This window comes from Corvus hawaiiensis, chromosome 6 (genome assembly GCF_020740725.1).
Source record: "Corvus hawaiiensis isolate bCorHaw1 chromosome 6, bCorHaw1.pri.cur, whole genome shotgun sequence".
NCBI lineage: Eukaryota > Metazoa > Chordata > Aves > Passeriformes > Corvidae > Corvus > Corvus hawaiiensis.
The window spans coordinates 38740810-38762556 of NC_063218.1; the positions used below are offsets into that span (position 1 = coordinate 38740810).

Consider the following 21747-nt stretch of genomic DNA (forward strand, 5'->3'; position numbering starts at 1 on the left):
ATCCTATTTACAACCAAAGCTGTAGTTTCAAAGAACCAAAAGCAGACTTTTATGTTCCATTGTAAAGTTACAGAAGCTAACATGATTTTTAATCCTGCTCCTCATGAGTAAAATCCTGTATTTGGATTCTTTTCTTTTGCCCAGAGTTGTTGCCAAGCTAAGGGGCCTACAGGTTTCAGTACTGATTCAATATCAAACCTATTTCTGCTTTCTACAGTCTTCACAACATTCTGGTAACTGGTTTCAATAACATATTTCTTCAGTCAACCATCCAGTCAGTCTCAACATAAACTCCTGGCTGCAGATTTGAAAACAGACTTTCTCTCAGTAAACTGGAGAATGGTTCATCTGTATTAAAATCCTATCCCTTATACTACTTTTTCAAAAGACAAAGATTAAATATTAAGTAGCTCTGCCTCTGAGCTGCCAACCCTATCCCTCTTCCACACTTTCACCTTCAAGATGACCTGTTCTCAAGACAAAATACTTCTATAAGCAACCAGGTATGCTAAAAATACTACTTTTGTGGAAATCTGCTTGTATCTGTACAGTTTAGTTTTGAACAAGTTTAAATTTAACAAATTTAAGATCTCAGGTCTCTAAAACTTCTCTTACTGTCTACCACCTTTTAAACTAGATGTTACATATATAGAATATTGAGTAAGATAGTTGCTTACATGTGATTTATTCTGCTAATGGCAAAGTTAGATTCTGATAGTTAGGGGTCTTTTAGTTTATTTCAGGAAGGTTGGTTGTTCTTTGATTGATTGTGTTTTGGGGTGGTTTTTTTTGCAGGGCATCTCTTAGATCATTTGTATTCACCTTCAAGCACGTTAGCAAAAATATCTGACATCGGAGGTGGGAGCTTGTAAGAACAGCTGTCACAAACCAGCCCTGCATGTCCTCTTCTGGAGCTCATGTTTGCACTGGTTTCTGCCAGCAGAATAAAGGATTATCAAGACTGAAAATAAGTTCAGTTATAAGAAACTGATCTGTAAGGCCTGCTAGCACCATTATTACTGGTATTTAGTTTTTCCAGTAATTAAAGGATAGTTGGTTGCCATACAGGAATAGCTGGGGATTGGTTTGGTTTTGGTTTTTGTTTATACAGTGGAAGGTTTATTTATGGATTGATAAATACAATATCCAGTCTCACTGGGACAATAAGGCACAACTGTAGGATACAACTATAGAGCCAGAAGAGAGCAACACCTACTTCTAAGCAAATCACAAAGCTTACAAGCACTTTTTACTTTTCAGTCCATTAGCACTGTTACATTCTTATTTCACACGAGGTGGTTATAAATGTATAATGTTTCTTTCTCATACAGAGTAGAGGCTTTCAATTTACATTTCCTTCTGGAACTGTGCTGCACTCCACAAAACGATGAAGTGCAACATTTTACTTTTGAATTCCTTAATTTAAAACAAATCAAAAATCCTTCAGAGACTTTCATCCTTCAACAAAAGTGATGATTAAAGGAACTAAGAAAAAAGGAAACGCGCATTTGAGAGTAGTTTTGAGACTGGTAAGTATTTATAGAAACGTTAACACATAACAGAGAAGCAGTTATAACACCGATTCTTCAATAAAGAAGCTCCCAGGGTTTTTTGGTTTTATTGGAAGGATCTCCCATATTGTGGAATGCCCCAGCTGAACTACACGAGATCATTTGTCAATCTAGCCACAGTGAATTGTTACTATTGAACCTTCAAGGACTCTGATCTCTTGAATTTATCAGCATTATAGTAATACTATTAATCATCTTACACTTGCAAAGAGATTTGTATAGAAATACATTGTGAAATATCTGGGATAATATGAACTTTCCCAAATTGTATTCTTATGCCAGAGCTTTCTTAAATACAGCTACCACCCTCAACACAAATATAACAGACCGGGACTTTCATTATGGAAAATATAAATAATTACTCATTATGCAGGCCACTATAATTGGGGAAAAAAACCCCATTAAATCAGTTTCATGATTTCATGTTTCATTAACACTATTACCAGGGGGCAGTTACAGAACTAAGATTTTGGCATGACTGGTTTTCTTGCATTTTGTATACTGGTAAACAAATTTACACTTTCAGAAGCAAAACCACCCTGATGAGGGGAGGGATCCTAGATGAAAACAATCTGGAGAGGACACTTCATGGTCCACTGGCTGTCAAGCCTGCAAGCTACACAAAGGAAGAAACAAATTTTTGCCTCTGCTACTTGAACAGTTCAAGTGACTTAGTGCAGAATTCCTATTCCTTTTAAGAACACTACAGCCTGTCCCCACCATAGATTCTACTATTGTCCCTGTGAATTCGTTCCACAAAGAACAAAATCTATTCACATTAATTTAAAGTACTCAAAGCTATCATCATGCATTTGTGCTAGTTGTACAATGAAGCCATAGTAATTGAGAAGTTCTCCAGTAAAAGGCAGATTTAGAAGCAGCGAAGAAACAAATCTGCATATAAAGAGCCAAATAGGAAAGGGGCAAAAAAAAAATTTAAAAAAAGGCAGCTGTAATGTGGCAAAAGTGAATCATTATCAATGCACCTAGTATTTGAGTAGATACTTGTCTCCGAAATGTCTCAGAGGGCACTTCTGTGGCATGTTCCTGTTTTTCCATTCTCAGATTCAGAGCTCAGAAGAATCAGTTTGTAGATTAAACAGTAGTGTATAAGGAGAGACATTTTACTGAAACAGTAGTGCAGAAGGAGACAAGAGAAAGGGCAAAAAACCCAGGATGAACAACATTAAAAAAAGCTCCTTTTCCAAGTTGCATGGCAGCCATTTCCCTTTCTTCCTGTTGCACAGGGAATGTTCACATTGGTAGAACAAATCAGGGAGGGGTTGGAGATGTATATGCACCAGTGGCAATGCTCTGGGGTATGGTGCTAAGGAGAAAATGAAGTTCTATTCATTACATAGTTGGAGTAGAAACGAATAGGTTCTCCATCCATCAGTGAAGAAATCGAATGCTCATTTTCTGCTCTACATCCACCTTCTCCAAAACCTGCAATAAAATTGAGAAACAGTTACTTAAGTTACTGGACATCTCTCCTACAAGGTTTCTTATTCTAATATTGAGGAAATGGGCGGGAACATGGGATGTCTTCAATTCAGCATGCCAGTCCTTCATCCAGATAGAGACTGCTGTTTCTCAATGTCAGCTAAGGTCCTTCCAAGGGAAGGAACTTCAGCCATCAAAGCCACAAGGCTGTCAGTCAAAATGTAACTAATGCAGTTTCAGTCTGCCAACAACGCAGAAAGGCCTGGACTTCCAGAACTAGATTGTGTGGTAATGCCCGGCCAGGAAACACAAGGGAGAACGGAGTAGAGAACAGGACATGAGCAATCACTGAAGAGCAAAAATCAAGACCAGAGCACCACTAATGCAGATCACTGTAAGACTGGAGTGGCAAGTTCATTCACTAAATTGCTATTAACACTGAGGCATGAAGACATTACTCTGCTCCAGGCTGTAGACTTCAGTGCTCCAAGGTAAGAGTAATTTACATTTTAAGAGACCTCTGGAAGTCTTCTAGTCCAACCCCTCAATTCCTACTTAAAGCAGGACCTGCTAAATCAGGTTGCTCAGGGCCTTGTCCTGGTTAAACTTTAAATATCTCCAAGGGAGGAATTTCTACATCTTTCAGAAGCTATGACCATCCTCTTAGTAAAAAGTTTTCATTAAAGCAAACCACAGTTCCCCATGCTGCAACTTGTTTCTGTTCTTTTTATTATCTCCAAGATAAGTCTAGTTCCTCTTGTCAATAGCATCCCATTAGGTAGTTGAAATTGTTCTGCTACAGGACAACTTTCTCCACTGACTATCTAAGGGCTCCCTACTGTTACCTATTTCTGACTATGAAAACATGTAATTCAAAGTATCAGAGCTAGGAACTTCAATACCAGTATTAGCTGTGTTGCTAACAGATGAAATCTGCAAATGAAAACTGATCAGTGCTATTACAGCAGAAGAATTAATCTGTTCTAACTGTGCTAGTCAGGCTACTTGTGTAGAAAGCAGCAGTTGCAAAACAAAAAGTGAAAATTCTTCAGTATATTCAGGGCTGTAGCTTTATGTAAGAGTATAAAGAAACATGTGGACTAATTATTAGCACCGACAGTATTAAAAAAAATACAAAATGTGACTAATAAAGGGAAGAAAAAGCTAGCAGAAGGCTTTGCCCAAATGCAGGCACAAGTATTTCAATGACTTCCTCTCTGTTCTCATTTGCATTTGTTTGAATGACTTGCTCATTACTGAGCAGTTTCATTTAGTCATAGTTTACAGTTTACAAACCTTTACAAATTCTGCAAAGGAGATGGCACTATCTCCATCTTGATCAGCTTCCTGGATTGTCCTGTCAGCAATGCTGCCCAGCTGTTCATCAGAAATATTTACACCAACCATCATCCGTAATACCTGTAGCATACAACATAACCATCACTGACACAGGAACACAAGTATTCTTAGTGCTTTCTTCTTGTGTGTACTGTCAAAATAACCCCACACAAGATTTTCATTGAAGTAATTTCTAGACAGACTTCTGTTGTTCTTTGTACATTAAGTCTTTCAGGAAATACAAGTATCTTTTGCAGCCACCATTGACAAAGAATCCTGCTTTTTCACTAGGCAGCAGGAAGAGGCAGAAGCAAGAGGAATCTTTTGGAACTAGGAACGAGTCTTTCTGTCCAATGCTTCTACTTTTTTCCCCAGAAAACATACCAGCATTTGATTGAATATCTGCTGCTTGAGATGTTTACCTACAGGAATCACAGTCCAGTGACAACTGCTGTTACCCTCCACAGTCAGTAAAGCATTTTCTGAGCAGATAGAAGAGGGCAGTTCCAGTCAAAAGCAAACCTTTTTCTTACATCAGGAACCACAAATTGCCATGTGTACTTCCCAGGATTAGTAGCATGTAATTACTCCTAGCACAAGCCCAGTTTCATACATATGCAGCACTGACGAACTTTGATTACCTTTGCTGCAATTTCAAAAAGTTTTATTCTATTGAGAAGATGCACAGAGGATCAGGCAAACAACCTAATCCACCTCAGTGACTGTCCTTTTGAAATCCTTTTAGAAGCACCTTTGAAAGTTATAGAAGGTAGTTCTTAAGGTGCTTAGTGTATTTGTTGAATATTTAGGTGTCACTTCCAACAGGATCTGCCTAGCTAAGAATAAAGTCCCATACGATATCTAAAGCTTTAAGGCAGAGGTAAGCAAAGCCACCACATTACTCCAGCAGTTCTTTTGAGGAAACTCTTGCAACTCCCCTCATCTAAGTGGGTATGAAGTCACAGAGAACATCATGATTGAGTCATTCAAAGCAACCCTGTGCTACTTACCTGGAGAAGCTCATCCCTGGAAATCTTGTCATCTTTATCTAGATCGTATAATCGAAAAGCAACTACAGGGAAGAAAGAAAGACCAGTTGAATTCAAGTGCCATTATTTTTCTTCATAACAATAGATTTATCTAAAAGAAAACCAACACAATTAAGTACTTGTAAATTATTTTATGAGAATTAGCTTAGAATTTAGGTCACCATAAAACTCATGCCCAGTTCCATAAAGTGTTATTACCAGACACAGAAATAGCATTATTGCCAATAATGGAAAAATTTTATGTTCACAAGCACTCTGCTTGATATTTCCTCAAAACCCCAAGTCATGGAAGAATAATTATCACTAAGATACATTCAGTCCTTTAATTTCAGAGCCAACCATTTTTACATTACCAATCATTCTATTTGACTATATTCTGGATGAGATATGACAGAAATTTTAAGTGCTCTGAGGACTGTTGCCAACTCTGATTAGCAAGAAAGAGCATTCTGCTCATATACTGTAGGCAGACATCCAAATACTTAAGAAAGTACTCAGCCGAAGGTGGGGAAAAAGCCACTATATTATATGGAAGAACTGGAGAAATAAGAAGAAAAGCTCATTCATGTATGGGATGTGGCTTCAAAATGTGAAATAATTTTGAATACAAACTATTTTGAAACACTTCTGAGACATTTTGCAAAGCATATATACATTACTCAAGAGTCAACCAATTCCACCAAATTCTAATATACCAAGGGCTCAATTGTTGACATTCTGAACAGATAAGCTTCCAAGTAAATTTTAAAAAAAGTCAGGCATTAGAAGGTATCATTCCACAGGAAATGCAAAAGATCCCAAGCCCCTTTCCTCCCTTCCTAAGGGGAAAAAAAAAAACCCAACCCGACCAAAACCAAGGAAAAATAATTGATTCTATAGGAAGGTTCCCATTTCTTACAGTGGAGCTTGTTACTTCTGCTGTTCAGTGGTTCTGGTCCATTCTGGTCTTTGCTCTTTTCATTATCTTCTATGGGTCGGAAGTGGGCTAGCGTCCTCATGAATCCACGGAAATTCACCTGGTCCTCTCTGTGTAAGCATTTCAGCGGGTCAGTTTTTAGCATACCTTATACAGGCTCTTCATTTCAGTAAAGAAGACTGTTAATATCTGAAGCATCAAGACCATGTGAACTCTTCCATTCCCACCTCCCCAGGGTTTGGCTGCCTATGCTGTTGCAAGCTGGGATTGTGCTGTTATGAAGTATGATGTATAAAAAAAAAGAAGCTCAGAGAAGTCTTACTGAGGACTCCCCTTCCCTTACCTGCAAAATCTGTTTAAGCTGAAGCCCTTACTCTTAGCCACTGCCTGAGCTATGCTGCTGCTATGCTGGAATGTAGCAATGTACCTTGCTGATCTGGACCCTAATTCCCTGGATTGACTTGATACTAGTTTCACCACTGTCAAGCACTGGACTGTTGGTTGACTTGACAACAGTCACTGGACCTCCTCTGCTCTTTGTGTTCAGGTGCGTGCCCTTCTTCACCAAGTACATCACCCCGTCCACCTTTGCTGTCACCCTTGGCTCCTGCCTGTGAGGCTGTCACTGCTCACCACTCTCTGACAAGAGAGTTCTCTTTTCTAGTTTCGGTGGGAACCAGCCATGTAAATACTTCCCAGGATGCCTGCTTTCTATTCAGTAAACCCTGCCTGGTTTTAGCTGATATTATGACTTGATTAGACAATCTGATCTCCATCAATCAGTAATGACAACTATGTTCAAGAGGAGAAGCAGATTCCATAGAACAATCCAGAGAGGTACAATGAAGAGAGACAATACTGCAAATTCGATCATCTCTTTGGATTTGTGTTAGAAGTGTCTTAGTCTATGTCTTAAATGTAATAAAAACCTAAAATCAACCAACCAAAAAAGCCAATCTAATAACAATGGTACACTTACCATAGCAGACACAAGAAGACCAAATTAGTTAATTGTAATGCTGCTTTACACAGAATAGCATTGATACAAGTTTGCTTTAAGAACTAAAGTCCATACATGGCCTGGAATTTCCTCAAAAGTGGTCAGTAGTTTAGGAAGAGTGGAAAACTGTGACAGAAGCCTGAGTTTGTCAATAAATAAAGCACAAAAAAGTGTTGTAAAGAATTTCTCTTTAGAGAATTAAGATATGCTGAGGAAACAATGTACCCACACACATTGCATGGCAAGTCTGAGGTGTTAGGTTATTAGCAAATTCAAATTCTGTCCCTTAATTATCAGCATTTCACTCCTATGAAAACTTCAGATGAACTACAAATTTTGTGCCTGCTCACAAATTCAGTTTGTTGCAACTCACCCTTCTGGAAAGAAGGCATTGATAATTCTGTCTCCGAGTGGATTGATGGCAAGCTCTGGAATCCGCTGGAAATCTTCACGGCTAAGTAAAGCAAGAACACAAGGAGTCAGCATAAAGCTGAAGTCAGAGAAGCTGCTTAAAAAGAATTCACAGTAAAACATCCATGGAATTCTATTTCTGCAGCAAGACACTTGGTGATTTTGAAAACGTAACTTTTAAAATAATTTTTTCTTTATGACGAATGGCACAAAATAAAGCAAAAGACAATGCCAAACCTATATTCCATTACAAACTAGAAGTGCTCATTTATCATGTTAACACCACTTCTCAGACACTAACATCATTTGTGCTAGAAACCTTACTGTAATGATGCCAACTAGTTTGCAATGTAAGAAAAGGAAAGCTTCTGAAGTTGCTTTGAAAGAAATTATGGCTCCAAGATGAAAATATTGATTGGGTTTTTTTAATCATTATTTTGGTACTTAATCATACGAGTTGTCATGACTTTTCCAGACTGCCTCATTTCAGATTCTGGAAGAATACCATACTTCTCCAAGCCTACTATAGGTCATTAGAATGTTCCAATAGATTTTTTTTGTTGTTGTTTGTTTATGCAACAAATCTATATTTTATAATAAATGCCAAATTTCAGATTATTTTAGTTTCAACCAAGCAGTACTCCTATTTTGAAGTGGTAAATCTACACTTTTACAGGCACCTATACACCAGATATAACTTCACCAGTACAGGCAAATACTCAGTTCTCTTGCCAGCCATTCTCTTTTCTGCTCATGATTATATGTACACAGCACAATATAAACACAGCTATGCTTACACTTCTTCTGATCTGAAAGACATCATGAATTGTACTGTATACACATTTTAGAACAGAAGGACATGAACACAGGCTTCATTCTCCTATTAGAATTGCACTAATATTTTCTCTTTTCTTTCAACCTAACAGACTGTCAGTGACAGGAAAGTGGATAATCTTGGTGTGACCAAGGCAGACACACCAAATGTGTCTTAGTGAGCAGGTTTGGTTGGTTTGCTTTTCCCTACAACAGAACACAGCAACTTATCAGTTAGTACAAGATGTACTTCATAATAATTTAGATTTTAAATTGCAAACAGTGAAGCGGTTAAGCTGTAAAAACCCTCCACCCTATCCTGTCTGGATGCATAACTTGACATTTCCTGCCCAATCTCCAGAAATACTGGCAGTTCCCTTCAAGTCAAATGCAGTCCTGCTGGTTTTGAAGTTGGGGTCAAAGTCTCAAACTTGGTTACTAAATGTTTGCTACTGTTCAAAACTATGCTCACTAACTAAACTGGCAACAAGGTCTGATTCATGACATCACTAAAGCAAAAAAGTGGCTTAATAAAGTAAACACAAACCAATTTTGAGATTATTTAAATATACAAGCCTTTTATAATGCTGTGATATTAAAGACAGGATAAAAAAGAAATTGGCTGACCTTATCACCAGTCTCGCTCAGGAAAGGCAGAGAAGCAAGATGTTCTAGTTTTAAATGTATTCTAAAGCACTTCTTACACCCAATCACCACCACAGCACTGTTAAGACTCCCAATTACAGTGCATCTGTTACAACGTGGTTAAACTGTTTGACCTTCTAACAGAGAGACCTGACCATATTTTTAAGTTATCCCAGCAAAATTCTGCTCTGACCAGGTCTGTTATTTTTAATAGGCAAAGTTAACACCTGTTTAGCACAATCAACTTGTTACCAGACCCTTCAGGACTGCTGCATTTTAAGCTACAGCTGAAGGTCAAAGTATGCATTAGTGATTTAAGCAGGAGATGCAATGATGTGGAAAGCCTATGTCCTAATAACAGTATTTTAACAATAGAACTTCAGTGTCAATGCTAACTTTATAACCCTAAAGCAGCAGCTACCCTCTCTTCCATGTAGAGCAAAATCCTAATGATTCAAAATTTTTTACTTGCATATCGTGACTTTTTACTATTCAGCCTCAGTATACACTTGGCATTTCAGCCTCCAGTGATTCCGTTTTCTAACAGATTAACAATTAACCACAAAAAACTCCCCAGGTTTCAAATCTATTTGTCCTGTCATTATCAGGATTGCAGTAGAGCACTTTTGCTTATTAAGAGCACATTACTGAGTGTTATAACTGAAATAGCTGCAATAGCCATAAAAGCAAATGAATGTGTGAGGTAAATTATTCTCCACTTTATAAAGCTAAGCTTTCCTGCATTCATTAGGGACCAACTTCACCTGGCTGATGCTGGAGCTTACACAAAACTTAATACCCTCTACTTCTTATGTGTTCATGGGCAACAAGGCTCTTCTAAGCTATCTTTCCATGAACCTGGCTCTTATGAAATCTTTGCTTAAATGCAACATACAAAGCAATCTTTAACTGCATGTGAACATTATGCAGGCCAACCATTTAATACATATGCCAGTGGATTCATAATTATATGTACTTTACAGCAAAGAATTTGTAGATTCTAAGCAAGGCAAGTATTCCTAAGCATAAGTACTCCCTCCAAGGCACAGAGCAGACCCCTACTGTAAAGGTGGTTCTGCCTTATCCCAAAGGCTGCAAGAAGCCTGCAAGACCCTTTCTTCCCTTCCATTTCTGGTTGTTCATTCTTCTGTTACTTCTGTATGGTAGCAAAGCACTGTTCCCTCAGCAGGGATGAGGACGGGTATCTAGAGCTGAGGGAAAGTAAAATTATGGAAAGGAAAAAAACCCCACATACATGCACATCAGAAGTGGTAGAGGAAAGGAAAGATGCCCAGAGGATATAGGTAACAAGAAATTACTTGAAGAAGGGAAATAATTAAAAGTAGTAAGGTGTATCATACAAATTGGTCAAAAATATTTAAGAGGTGACTACTGAAGAGGTTCCATTGCTTCCTTCCACTGCTAACATCAGCTTTGTCATTCATCTAACCTTTTGGTGGTCTAATGTATCCCCCATAAAAATCTCCCTACTTTCCTCCTCTCCAATTATCCTTCTGTTGAATTTGCAACTTGAGGCAGTCCCAAAACTTCAAAAAATCTAAGAGCACCACAGCTGACAATGAAGTGCTGGAAGCCTGGAGAAGTTACAGGGAAAGAATACTAATATCCCCCTCTTTTGGGGTTGCATCAGCCATCTCATCTAACCCCATCCTTACACATGCTCTACACAAATTATAACTGAAATAGCTTAACTAACAGAGCACTAATTGGTTCATAAACATAAGGCCAAGAAGTACACAAAAAGGTGATAATTAGATGAGCAATAAAGAAGGAAAGAAAAAAGGCAGCATGCATAAAGTGTGGTTGAAGATGGAAGTATAGACTATTCTTGTATCCTGTCTTTTCCAATCCAAACCCATATCCTTCCTGTCTTTTCTATTTTAGATAAAGCTAAAAATGCTTTGCATTTTCTTGAGAAAAAGTAAAGAATTCCACATTCAGAGAGCTAGCTTTTATGTTTTACAATCTTGCAGTATCAGTTTGAACTAATAAGAACAAGCCTGACACCTTTCCAGACCCAGATGGTTCAGTCAGCTGACAAAGACTGACAGATGGCCTGGCTGGCTCATGTTACCCTTCTCTCAGGATCAGAGGCTTTCTGAAGTTCTCCAGCAGACACGTGTGAACAGCTTTCATAAGCATGAGACCTGCATAAACAGCTCAGTGTGTCTATTCTCTGTATGTACCAGCTTTCAGAACATTTGCCCTTCCTTCCTTCTTCCACACTTACCAGGCTATACCCATTACTGTATAGTAAAAACTACTTCTCAAGTGCTTAACCTGTCTTTTCCCCAGTGCACAAGAAACTACTGTTAAGTGGGAGGTTCCATAAAAAACTTACATACAAAGATACCAGTTTAGATAAGTATCTCCCTTTATAGCTCTATACATGTCTGTCTAGAGCTACTTACTAGTAGATAAACTTTGGAACAAAGGTATTCTTGTGTGGTGTACAGTACAGTACCAGCGCAACAAGGAGACTCACTAAGCAATTACATACTTATCCTGTTCATGCTATATTATTTCCTCCTATTGGAAATCAGCATGTAAGTAAGGAAACATGCACACTGGTTTCCTCCTGAGCTATAGTTAGGATGTAGACAGAACAAGTATGTTCCAGATTTCATCATTCAGATGTAGCTATGGACATCCAGGGGTGTCAATCTTTTGTTTTGGCAACTCAGCATGTTGCAATATTGAAATCAAAGGTGACAAAAGAGTTTCCAAGAACAGTTTTGTCCTGTCTTTTCCAACATGGTTTTGTTCAGATGGTGGAAGTCTGAGGGAACTTAATAATTTTGTTTAGCAAAAGTGAAGCTAAGGAAAAATATAAAATTTTTCTACAATTTTAAAGAAAGGTGAAGGCAAACCTGACATGTTTACCTTTACAGGTAAAAATGGCTGTAGTCTCTTAGAGAATAAATATGTGAGAGGGAAAAAAGGAAGCAAAAACCAAAAATGTTTTGAAGAACAAGTTTTGTTTTTATCAATAATCATCTCTAATATTTCATTTATGTAACTCTTTAAAAACAAAGTGCCTTGAAATTACACATAGGTACACTGGCTAGAAACATGTGGCTAAGAAAGATTTCTGCTTTTGATTAATTTTATAGGTTTTTTTAATGGAACTTCTATAGTTCCATAACCACCAGGATTAATCATCATCTACCAGATCTTCTGTATGAAGCGCTCTTTACTTTGCCCTTCTTCAGAAGGGTGGTACACATTTAAAGATTTATTTCATGCCATCAAGAACTGCCTAACACATCTTTTCCTAATCATGGTCACATGAGTGATTTTGTCATGTTTGATTTATAAGTCAAGGTATAAGTCATCCTTATGGAAACAGTAATTCTTGCTCACAGGAAACAGACAGAAGACATACCCTCTAAACTGTTTGGTGGTAGTAAGCAAGGCAAAACTTCCTCTTACTTGTCTTAAAGCAGCAAGTTCTCTTTGAGCTGTAGCTCAGAAACCAACATCTATGACCTTCCAAGCTGTAGTTCTTGCTCTCTCCTCGTTCTTTTATGTCTCAGGAAGCAGTTTTCTATTACTTAAACTTAATAGTTCCTACATTTTGTGGGTACCAGAACAAGTTTAAAAAATTGAATGCCACTCTTAAGTCAGACATGTTTGAGAGTGGGCAATGCTCGGGGGCCAAGACTGCAAGTTAAAGGATCACAATAAGCACAGTTGCTGGGATTTTCCAAACCTCCACTTCCTTTCCTAAGTACCATATGATTATCAACAATGGAACTCTAACTCCTCCTGATGCATAATACTGCGAAACTGAACATTGTGCAACAGACATTTATAACATATTTAATCAATTACTCCTCTTACATAAACTGAGTACAATCACTTTGCAGTTTATACAAGCCTTATGGAATCAGTAAGTGAATTCAGTGTTGGAGGAGAACACGGAGGAGTTGAGGAAGAACACGTCCTGTGTTGAAATTGTGCTAGACTAATCTGATAGCCATCACCTTTATCCATCAATGAATATTAAACTCACACGTAAAGTTTGAAAAGGCTGTTAATGTTCTTTTCCAAATAATTTTAAACATAAGGAGTATTAACTTTATCCACAATGTCATCAGTTGATCTCTACATCAGAATTGCCAGTGCTACAATTCACATAATTGGCTTTAGTGTCAGAGTGGGCTTTTGGAAGTTCCTGCATATCCCATCCCAAGCCAATTTTTTACATGCTCAATCCATTTAGTCATCCCTTCAGCTATGCAAGTCTAGAAATCAGTACAGACACAGTTCAAATCACTGGAGTCAATCAGCTTCAAAACCTATGCAAGCCAAAAGAGGAGGGAGAGCATTTTTAACCCAAAATAATCACTCTGTAGTTGTTTACCATACAATTCCACATCCAATTACTTAAATGCTGAGAAGTCAGCAATTTGTGGCACCAGAAGGAACTGCGCATTTCCTTCAGGAAAGGAAATTGCAGTAAGCCAAAAGTACTGCCAAAGACCATGTATCTTACAACTTGCCACTTTGATCTTTTAAGAGGTGATTCCAGCATTACAGTTACGCCTATAGCTTTTCTGGGTTTATAGTGCATCCTACAGTCATATTTTACAAGATCACATACAAAACCTCAGGTGATGCCTGAATCACTGAATTTGACTGGGAGAGAGCTGCTATGAAAGAAATTAACTCCGTAAGAGCCAGATCTCACATGTGCTACAAAAAGGTCCCTTTCCCCTTCCTACTCTCTCCTGCATTCTTCTCCAGCTTTCCTGTGCACTGTGGCTATATGGTGAATGGGAAACAAAATCCAGGAGAGTAGAGAAGGCTACAGAAAAACAACAGCAGGCAGAGATATATTTTAACAGGCCATGATCTCACCACAGTTTACCTTTTGGTTGAGAATACTCTTTCCAGCAGACTTGGTCCGTCAAAATGAAAAATATTTTGCAGATAAAGTTAAAGACTCATCTTTATTTAATTGACTAAGCTGTAAGAAACAAGATCACTTCTGTAGCTTTCAAATTGTAGACAGGAAACAAACACTAAAGATCTTAGAATATCCTACACTACCACTTTAAAGAATAGAATGTTTGTTTAGTCACACTGACTTGGTTCCAGCTCTTTTTTTATTTTTGAGCATACTAACAGATATGGGTGGTCAACAAGAGGTGCAAAGTTAAATATAGTAAATGGATTGAAGATCCAAGTATGGTTAAAAGACATTGGATATCAGAAACAAGTAAGTATAGACCTTTTTTCTTATGAAAGCCAGGAGAAACATGATACAGCAGAACCATTCTCGGAATAAATATTAGAGGCAACATATAAAGAAAGGTGAGAAAGAACAATCTGAAAGTGCTGTTTCACAATTCTGAACATTTTTATAAGACTTTGAATACCAAATCTGTACTTTCTCATATTAACTGCTACAAAACTTCAACACTACAGTAAAGACAGTTGGTACTTAGAGCACCTCAGTTCAACAATTAAACTTTTCATGTAGACAGTAGGTATGAAAGAACTTGTTACAACAGCCTCAATGATTTACCAATGAGAAAAACATGCAGACATCCTGCAACGGCAAGCCACCAATACAGATGTGCCAATGCAAGTACAGCTGAATTACCCACCTAAGAGTGCCATTTTCTCCTTTGTCCAGACTGGTGAATCGACTGTACAAGCGGGTGATTTGACTGTGGGAGACTGAAAAAAAAGGAAAGAAGATGACAAATTAGCATGTCAATGATTCCTCATAGGAGCAGACCTCATTACACTGCACTACACTGCTGCCAGAAGCTGTTCAAAAAAGAGATCACACAGAACCAGTTACATTGAAAGCACACGACAATAAGCATTTAGGGACTTTGTGAGCTATAAATCACAGCTTAATATTCAAGAATCTACAAATTAGCTCATTCTGCAAAAATATGTCTAACTTCGTCTTCTACCCATTTCTATTTTTGATCTTTAACAATTTTTTGTTATCTGACTCAGTATATGTCAATTAAAAAGAAAAAAATATTTGATTCACAGTTCCACTTTATTTCCTTTAATTCCTTTATGGCTAGAAATAATCTGGACACAGCCTACACTGATGACCTCTATATCACTCATGACACTGAAGACCCCTGCTATAGTATCTTTGCTTCTCTTTTGCTTATCTCTATTCCCATTGTCTTTTTTCCACCTAAAAATGGAAAGTGAACTCAGTTTCTCTGCATCTGGAAAGTGGTCAGAGAGGCTTTAATTTTTACTTTACTATTCTTCCTTTACAGGACTGCTGAAATCTAAACATTATGGGAGTCATAGAATAAGAGAATAACCTGAGTTGGAAGGGACCCAGAATGATCATCTGAGTCCAGCTCCTGGCCCTGCACAGCACCATCCCCAAGAACCACACCATGTGTCTGAAAGCATTGGCCAAACACTTCATGAACTGTGTCAGGCTGGTGCCATGACCACTTCCCTGGGGAGCCTGTTCCAGTGCCCAACCACCCTCTGGGTGAAGAGCCTTGTCCTAATATCCAACCGAAACCTCCCATCACAGCTTTATGCTCTTCCCTCAGGTCCTATCACTGATCACCAGAGAGCAGAGATGAGGAAGGCTTTGTTTCAGAACCTGGAGCCAAAGACAGATTTATTATTAAATTTAATAGTATTGTTTAGATCCTGCATTAGACCAGCAATACTTTGGTGCCCAGCCCTCTGTTGTGTTAAGATCTCTCTCTGCCTTCGAGGGAGTCAACAGCTCCTCCCAATTTAGTGCCACTGGCAAACTTACTTAGTATGCCTTAGAGTCCTATGTCCAAGTTGTTTAGAAAGATGCTAAGGAGTACTGGCCCCTGAAATGGAGCCCTGCACAACCCCATTAGTGACTGGTCACTAGCCTGATGTTACCCCATTCACTGTAACCCTTTGCACCCAACCCAGGAGCCAATTGCTCATGAAATAAATTACCAGGTTTCTAGAACATTGAATTAAAAATTTAAAAGCCTATTTCTAAAGAAATTTGAGAAGGAGTTGGGATACAAAGCAAGCAAGTTATTGCAGACTTTTAAAATCTGCAATTTGAAACACAAATTACAAACGCAGTATTAAGTTCAGCATAACTGTGTCAACATTACCAAGATACTAGACAACCCAAGATATTAGACAACTAGATCTTTAGTCTGTGATGTGAGTGGGATGTACCTATACAGAACAGCAATTCCTTTAACACTGAAAGAACACTTGTCCTGGTTTCAGCTGGGACAGAGTTAGTTTTCTTCTTAGTAACGGGTACAGTGCTGTGGTTTTTGGATTTCATAAGAGAATAACAATGACAACACACTGTTGTTTTGGCTGTTGCTAAGTAGTGCCTACCCTAAGCCAAGGGCTTCTCAGCTTCCCAGGCTCTGCCAATGAGGAGGTGCACAAAAAGCTGAGGGGGAGTACAGCCAGAACAGCTGACCCGAACTGGCCAAAGAGATCTTCTGTACCACAGCACATCATGTCCGGTGCACACTGAGGGAATTGGCCGGAAGGGGCCGATTGCTGCTTCGGGACAGGCTGCGCATTGGTCAACAGAGGGTGAGCAGTTGTACTGTGCTTCACTTGTCTTTCTTGGCTTTCATGTCTCTTTCTATCCCCTTTTCATTACAATTAGCATTATCATTGTTATCATTAACATTTTTGTAATTATTGTATTTTACTTTATTTCAACTCTTAAACTGTTCTTATCTCAAACCATGCATTTTACCTCCCCTCTGCCCCAGCTTCTCTTCTCCCACCTTGACAGGGAGTGAGCAAGCATCTGCGTGGTACTCAGTTTTCAGCTGAGGTTAAACCACAACAAGGCCCTACAGGAGATCTTGACTTCTCAGTCTCTTCTGATGAAGTTAATAAACACATGAAATAAGACTGAACTGAATGTTAATGATTACTCAGTAAAGGTATGATTGTCTACAATGCTAAACTAGGACTTAATGTCCTTTTCAGATTTAGGTTTTTTAAAAAGCCATCACCAGGACATGCACAATGCTTTTCTTACTTACTAAAACTTACTTGGGAAGAGGTTGCACAGAAATTGTTTGATCTGTGACAAACGAGGCAAATTTCTTTTTTAAGGTCAGTTCTTTCTTTCTCGAGGCTATTTGTTTAGGTTCCCTCCTTCAGCATGACCTGCCAGCAACTGGGTTTTCACCCCCCCCCCCACCTTCTTGTCTCCTCGGCAACTTTCATTCTTTGCATAGGATTGGGCAAATTGCTCAATTCACCTAAGGCAACTTCTCTACAATCAGACTGGGCAGCTTGCTCCCTTTCAAGTTAAGTAACACACACATAGAAAACAAGTACCGGTACTCTAAAGACTTCAAACTTCTGCATTTCTGATTTAGTGTTTTAGATATCATAACAACAACTGATGGTGAAAAAAAGAAAGCAGGAGTTAGATCTCCTATTAGAAGCCCCATACTCCCACTCCTCCCTGTAAACAAAGAAGGTGATGAGAATTCTGCTTAGCTACCATTCCCAAACTAATGTCAGCATCTCCATTTTTGGAACAGCTAGTATGTGAGAAATAGTACGTAGCTGTTCACAGGAGAAGTGGTATTTTCATTAACGTCATACTAAGCAAAAAGCATATCATAGCTCTGTGAGAAAGGAGGATGATTCAGGTCTACCACGGTGTTGTGTCATAATTTCTTTTTGGCTCTCATCCCTCACAAAAGCTGTGTCACTGGACATTTTTCAGTGCATTTGCATGCAAACATAAAGATTCTCCTGCATATCATAGAAGAATTAAGACCTACAATTGATGAGTTTATGAATTTATGCTTCTTGAAAATCCAAGGTTAAGGCTTAAAGCTAGCTGAAACACCGTTTTAGCAATAATAAAATACTGCTAGCCCAATAAGATCCTTCTAAAAATTTAGGGTCAAGACCTCTAAATTAGGAGTTGCTCCCTCTATTTTACTTATGTTAAATCATTGTAAAGTTTTTAGCAATTAGACACTCTTGTCTACAACAGTAGCATAAACTCATATAAATATATTTATATACTTAGTAAAATATATAAATATCCATCAGAAAAATATATTATCTGCTACCATGCAAGCATTTTTTTCTCCTAAATTTAGGTATGAGCATTAGTTTATTATTAATCCTTAGGTACAGTGCTTCAAAGCATGGAAACAAAGGGTGTGAACCAAATAGTTTGAATACTGTTACATTCCAACAGCTTTCCAAAAGCTTGCAACAGAATGTGGACAAGCAACGTCTTGGGCCTCCCATTTTTTTTTACAGTTGTTACTGAAATATCAAAGCAATTAGGATGACTTCAAGGTGTTTTCATGCTCAAATTTCAAAATATTTATATGCAAAGCAAACAATTTCCATACAACATCATGTGAGATTTAGGTCTGTTAACTTCAGGCTTCGCACCTGCTACTGAGAATCTGATGCCTTACCTTTGCAGATGTCTCTGAACTTATGCTACAAAGTGCTTTTCACTACAGCAAAAAAAAATCTAGAATTTTAATCCAAGCAAATTTCATTCAAGAGATAGTCATTGCATAGCTTTTGAAAGACTATGCTTCAAGTCCCCTAAAACACATGTTCTTCACCAGCTCTGCTAAAGAACATTAACATACAGTTTCTCACTCATGTCAGAATCATTAGCTATTCAGTTTTGTGCTACATGAAATTGAGCAGAAGTTATATAATTCCACAGTTGAACTCAATAGAATTGGTTAAATATTCTACTCAGTGCTTCACACCTACCCCAGATGAACTGTAGAAAACATGTTTCACAGTAAAGAGGCCAAAAAAGAATCCCTGGGAGCACTTTATCAGACCACCAGTTCAAGACGGACTTGTAATGCTGCTGCCAGATTTTTTCACGTCTACGAAGTCTCTTTCTCAAACTCTTCAGTAGCTGAAGTACCATCAGCCTCAAGTTTCCAACAGAACACAGCAGTCTATTCAGTAACACTAACTTAGCATTCGGCCTGTGAACTTTGATCCAGATAACCAGTGTTGGGGTTTTTTCCCACCTTGTTTAAGTGTTTTCACCTATATGAAGTGTATAACACTGCTAACAGCTTGGTGGAATTTTGCATCTGGCTAGAGAAGTATAAAAAGCAAGAGAAAAATCGTGTTCCTAAACAGCAGTTACAGACTGGGGACAAGAAGAAAATAATTGATAAATCAATGAGACACACTGCGATGACTTACAAGCAAGCATGAGTCAGAGATTAGCAATGGCTGATTAACAAAATGGTATTACTTATAAAATTGACTAGATAAAAACATGGGGAAAATGAACAAAACTGAGGTCACAAAGCTAAAACCCACTGATCATAACTTTGATCACACTCTGATCATACAAGAAAAGAATTTAGAGGCTAACTAGAGTCAGGGGGTTTTATTGCTTAGGATGCCTATATAGGCATCTTAATGGTATTTATTTAACAATCATGTAAGTAAAATTTTAGGAATAAAACACCACAGACAATAAATCAAGTAGCAGCATGAGGAAAAATGTAAAACCTTTTGGAAAAATATTCCAGATTTGGGGTTTGGCTTTTGAAGCATCTAAGTGAGAGGAGGCTACCTTTAGTCCATGATCTTTAAAGATTAAAAGAAAAAAGCCACAGTAAGTTATTGCTGGATAAGCAGACTTTGACATTCCTAGGCTTGTTTATCACAGCCTTCCTGTAGAAGGTTTTCATGACAGACGGAAAAAGGATCATGGAAACTATGTTAGCTCACTCAGACTGCCACTACACTAGCACCAGCGATGTCTTAATATTGTTCTTTTCTGTAGCCACTCATTTTCCTGACACAAATAAACTAACATCTAAGAAGAATATATAACACCATTTATATTGGAAAGAAAACTGAGGAAAGCATATTCAAGTAGCAAGAACAGATAAGAAGGCATATGCAGAAGAAAAATGTTAGCTGGGCACAGCATGTTTACCTGAGAAGTTTCCTGGGGAAACAAACAGCAAAGTGCTACCTATGGTGTCATCATGACCTCTGCTCCCAAACTAGTTAGGAGGGCATCCTCCATTTACTATCATTTACTATTTGCTAGAACTCTCAGGCAACTATTCTATCACACAAATTAACAACACTGGAGTTTCACCCTCTCTAAGGTATTTTATGTTTATGGAGAACAAATCGATCAAATACTGTAGGCTAAACTATCTAAATACTAGAGTCCAGGTTGAATAATGCTCTCCCAGTTGCTGACTAGTACAGAAATTTTCACTTCTTTTTAGTTAACCACACCTGTCTCTCACAAGTTACTTCACTTCCTTTATGGTTTAAATGCCACACAACATTCATTCTGAATACCCTTACAGCAACTTTAGCACTAGCCCATGAAACAAATAACACCTGGGGGAAAAAATTACTATCCAACAACAGTTTCTCTGGGCTAAAAACCTGAGAGAAACTCCAGCACCAGACATCGAGACAGACAACTCTTCAAAACCCAAGGAGCTACCTCTGACCGAATAAAATACTGCACGCACCAAGAGCACTGCTTCCCTTCCCTTCCACTGGGATCTCGCTGCTGCTACCGGCAGCGGCGCTTCCCAGGTTTCCGCGGGCCTGCCAGACACGTCCGGCCCCGGGGGCTGTGGGTGCCTGGCCCCGGGCACTGCCCCGACGCGAACGCCGCAGCCGCGCAAGGCAGGGCCCCCCGGCCCGAGGGACTGCGAGCGGCCCCGCTCCGGCCGCCGATCCCGCGGCACTTCCCGCCCCGCCCCGCCGCACTCAGGCCCCCGCACTCACAGCCCGTCTCCTTCTTGATCTCCTCAATCTCCTCGTCCCGCAGCAGAGTGGACGCGCGGGAACCCATCGCGGCCGCTGGGCCCGAGGGGAAGGGAAGGGAGGGGCCGGGGGAAGAGTTACGCAGCCGAACAGCAGCGACGGCGGTGCCACAGCCGCTCCCGGCACAGGCCCGACCGCGGCCGCCCCGCTGCTCTGAGGCGGAAGGCGAACGCGCACCGACTGTCGCGGCCCCGCCCGCCGCCTCCGCCCGGCCCGGCCCGGCCCGGCCCCGCCCGCCTCCGCCCGCCCCTCACACGCCTCGCGGCCGCCCACGAGCCCCGCGCGCAGGCGTGTGGAAAGCTCCTGTGCACAGCGGGAGAGCGGCCGCTTAAAGTAACTGCTTTGTTGTTTCTTTCCCAAGTTAATAGCAGTGCCTGGTGCTACGGTCTTGCTTTGTTTTGCAAATCGCAGAATCACAGAACGGGTAAGGTTGGAAGAGACCGCAGTAGGTCACCTGGTCCAACCTCCCCGCTCAAGCAGGGTCATCCTACAGCAGATGGCACAGGATTCCATCCAGATGATTCTTGAATATCTCCAGTGAGGGAGACTCCACAACGTCTCTGGGCAACCTGTTCCAGTGCATTGCCACCTGCACAGTAAAGAAGTTTTTCCTCATGTTCAGTTGCAGCTTCTTGTGCATCCGTTTCTGCCCATTGCCTCTTGTCCTGTTGCTTGGCACAACTGAGCAGAGCCTGGCTCCATCCTCTGACACCCTCCCTTCAGATACTGATAGAT

At 39.5% G+C, this 21747-nt stretch overlaps 1 protein-coding gene across 2 annotated transcripts; it reads right to left on the reverse strand.

Annotated features, from left to right (window-relative positions):
* Positions 1-1515: 1515 nt before the first annotated feature.
* On the reverse strand, positions 1516-21210 carry CHP1 (calcineurin like EF-hand protein 1). Of its 2 annotated transcripts, none has more exons than XM_048308366.1 (7): positions 20974-21210; positions 14823-14895; positions 7691-7771; positions 6300-6427; positions 5363-5424; positions 4311-4433; positions 1516-3017 (listed from the first exon to the last, which is right to left on the reverse strand). In XM_048308366.1, the coding sequence occupies exons 1-7, from the start codon at positions 21038-21040 to the stop codon at positions 2964-2966; spliced, it is 588 nt and encodes a 195-aa protein (XP_048164323.1). In that variant the 5' UTR covers positions 21041-21210; the 3' UTR covers positions 1516-2963. The 2 variants fall into 2 exon arrangements, with proteins under 2 accessions (XP_048164323.1, XP_048164322.1); XM_048308365.1 differs by lacking the exon at positions 20974-21210 and adding an exon at positions 18952-19132.
* Between the last annotated feature and the right edge of the window lie 537 nt (positions 21211-21747).

Bases quoted from the DNA above. Each gene is read 5' to 3' on its own strand.
- CHP1 (XM_048308365.1), bottom strand. From the start codon at position 19,117: ATGGTACTTCAGCTACTGAAGAGTTTGAGAAAGAGACTTCGTAGACGT. The intron at 6,428-7,690 runs GTGAGTTGCAAC...ATGCTTACACAG, and splicing joins AATGCCTTCTTTCCAGAAGG to AGAGGACCAGGTGAATTTCC. The intron at 3,018-4,310 runs GTTTGTAAACTG...ATTTTATTGCAG, and splicing joins CCTTTGCAGAATTTGTAAAG to GTTTTGGAGAAGGTGGATGT.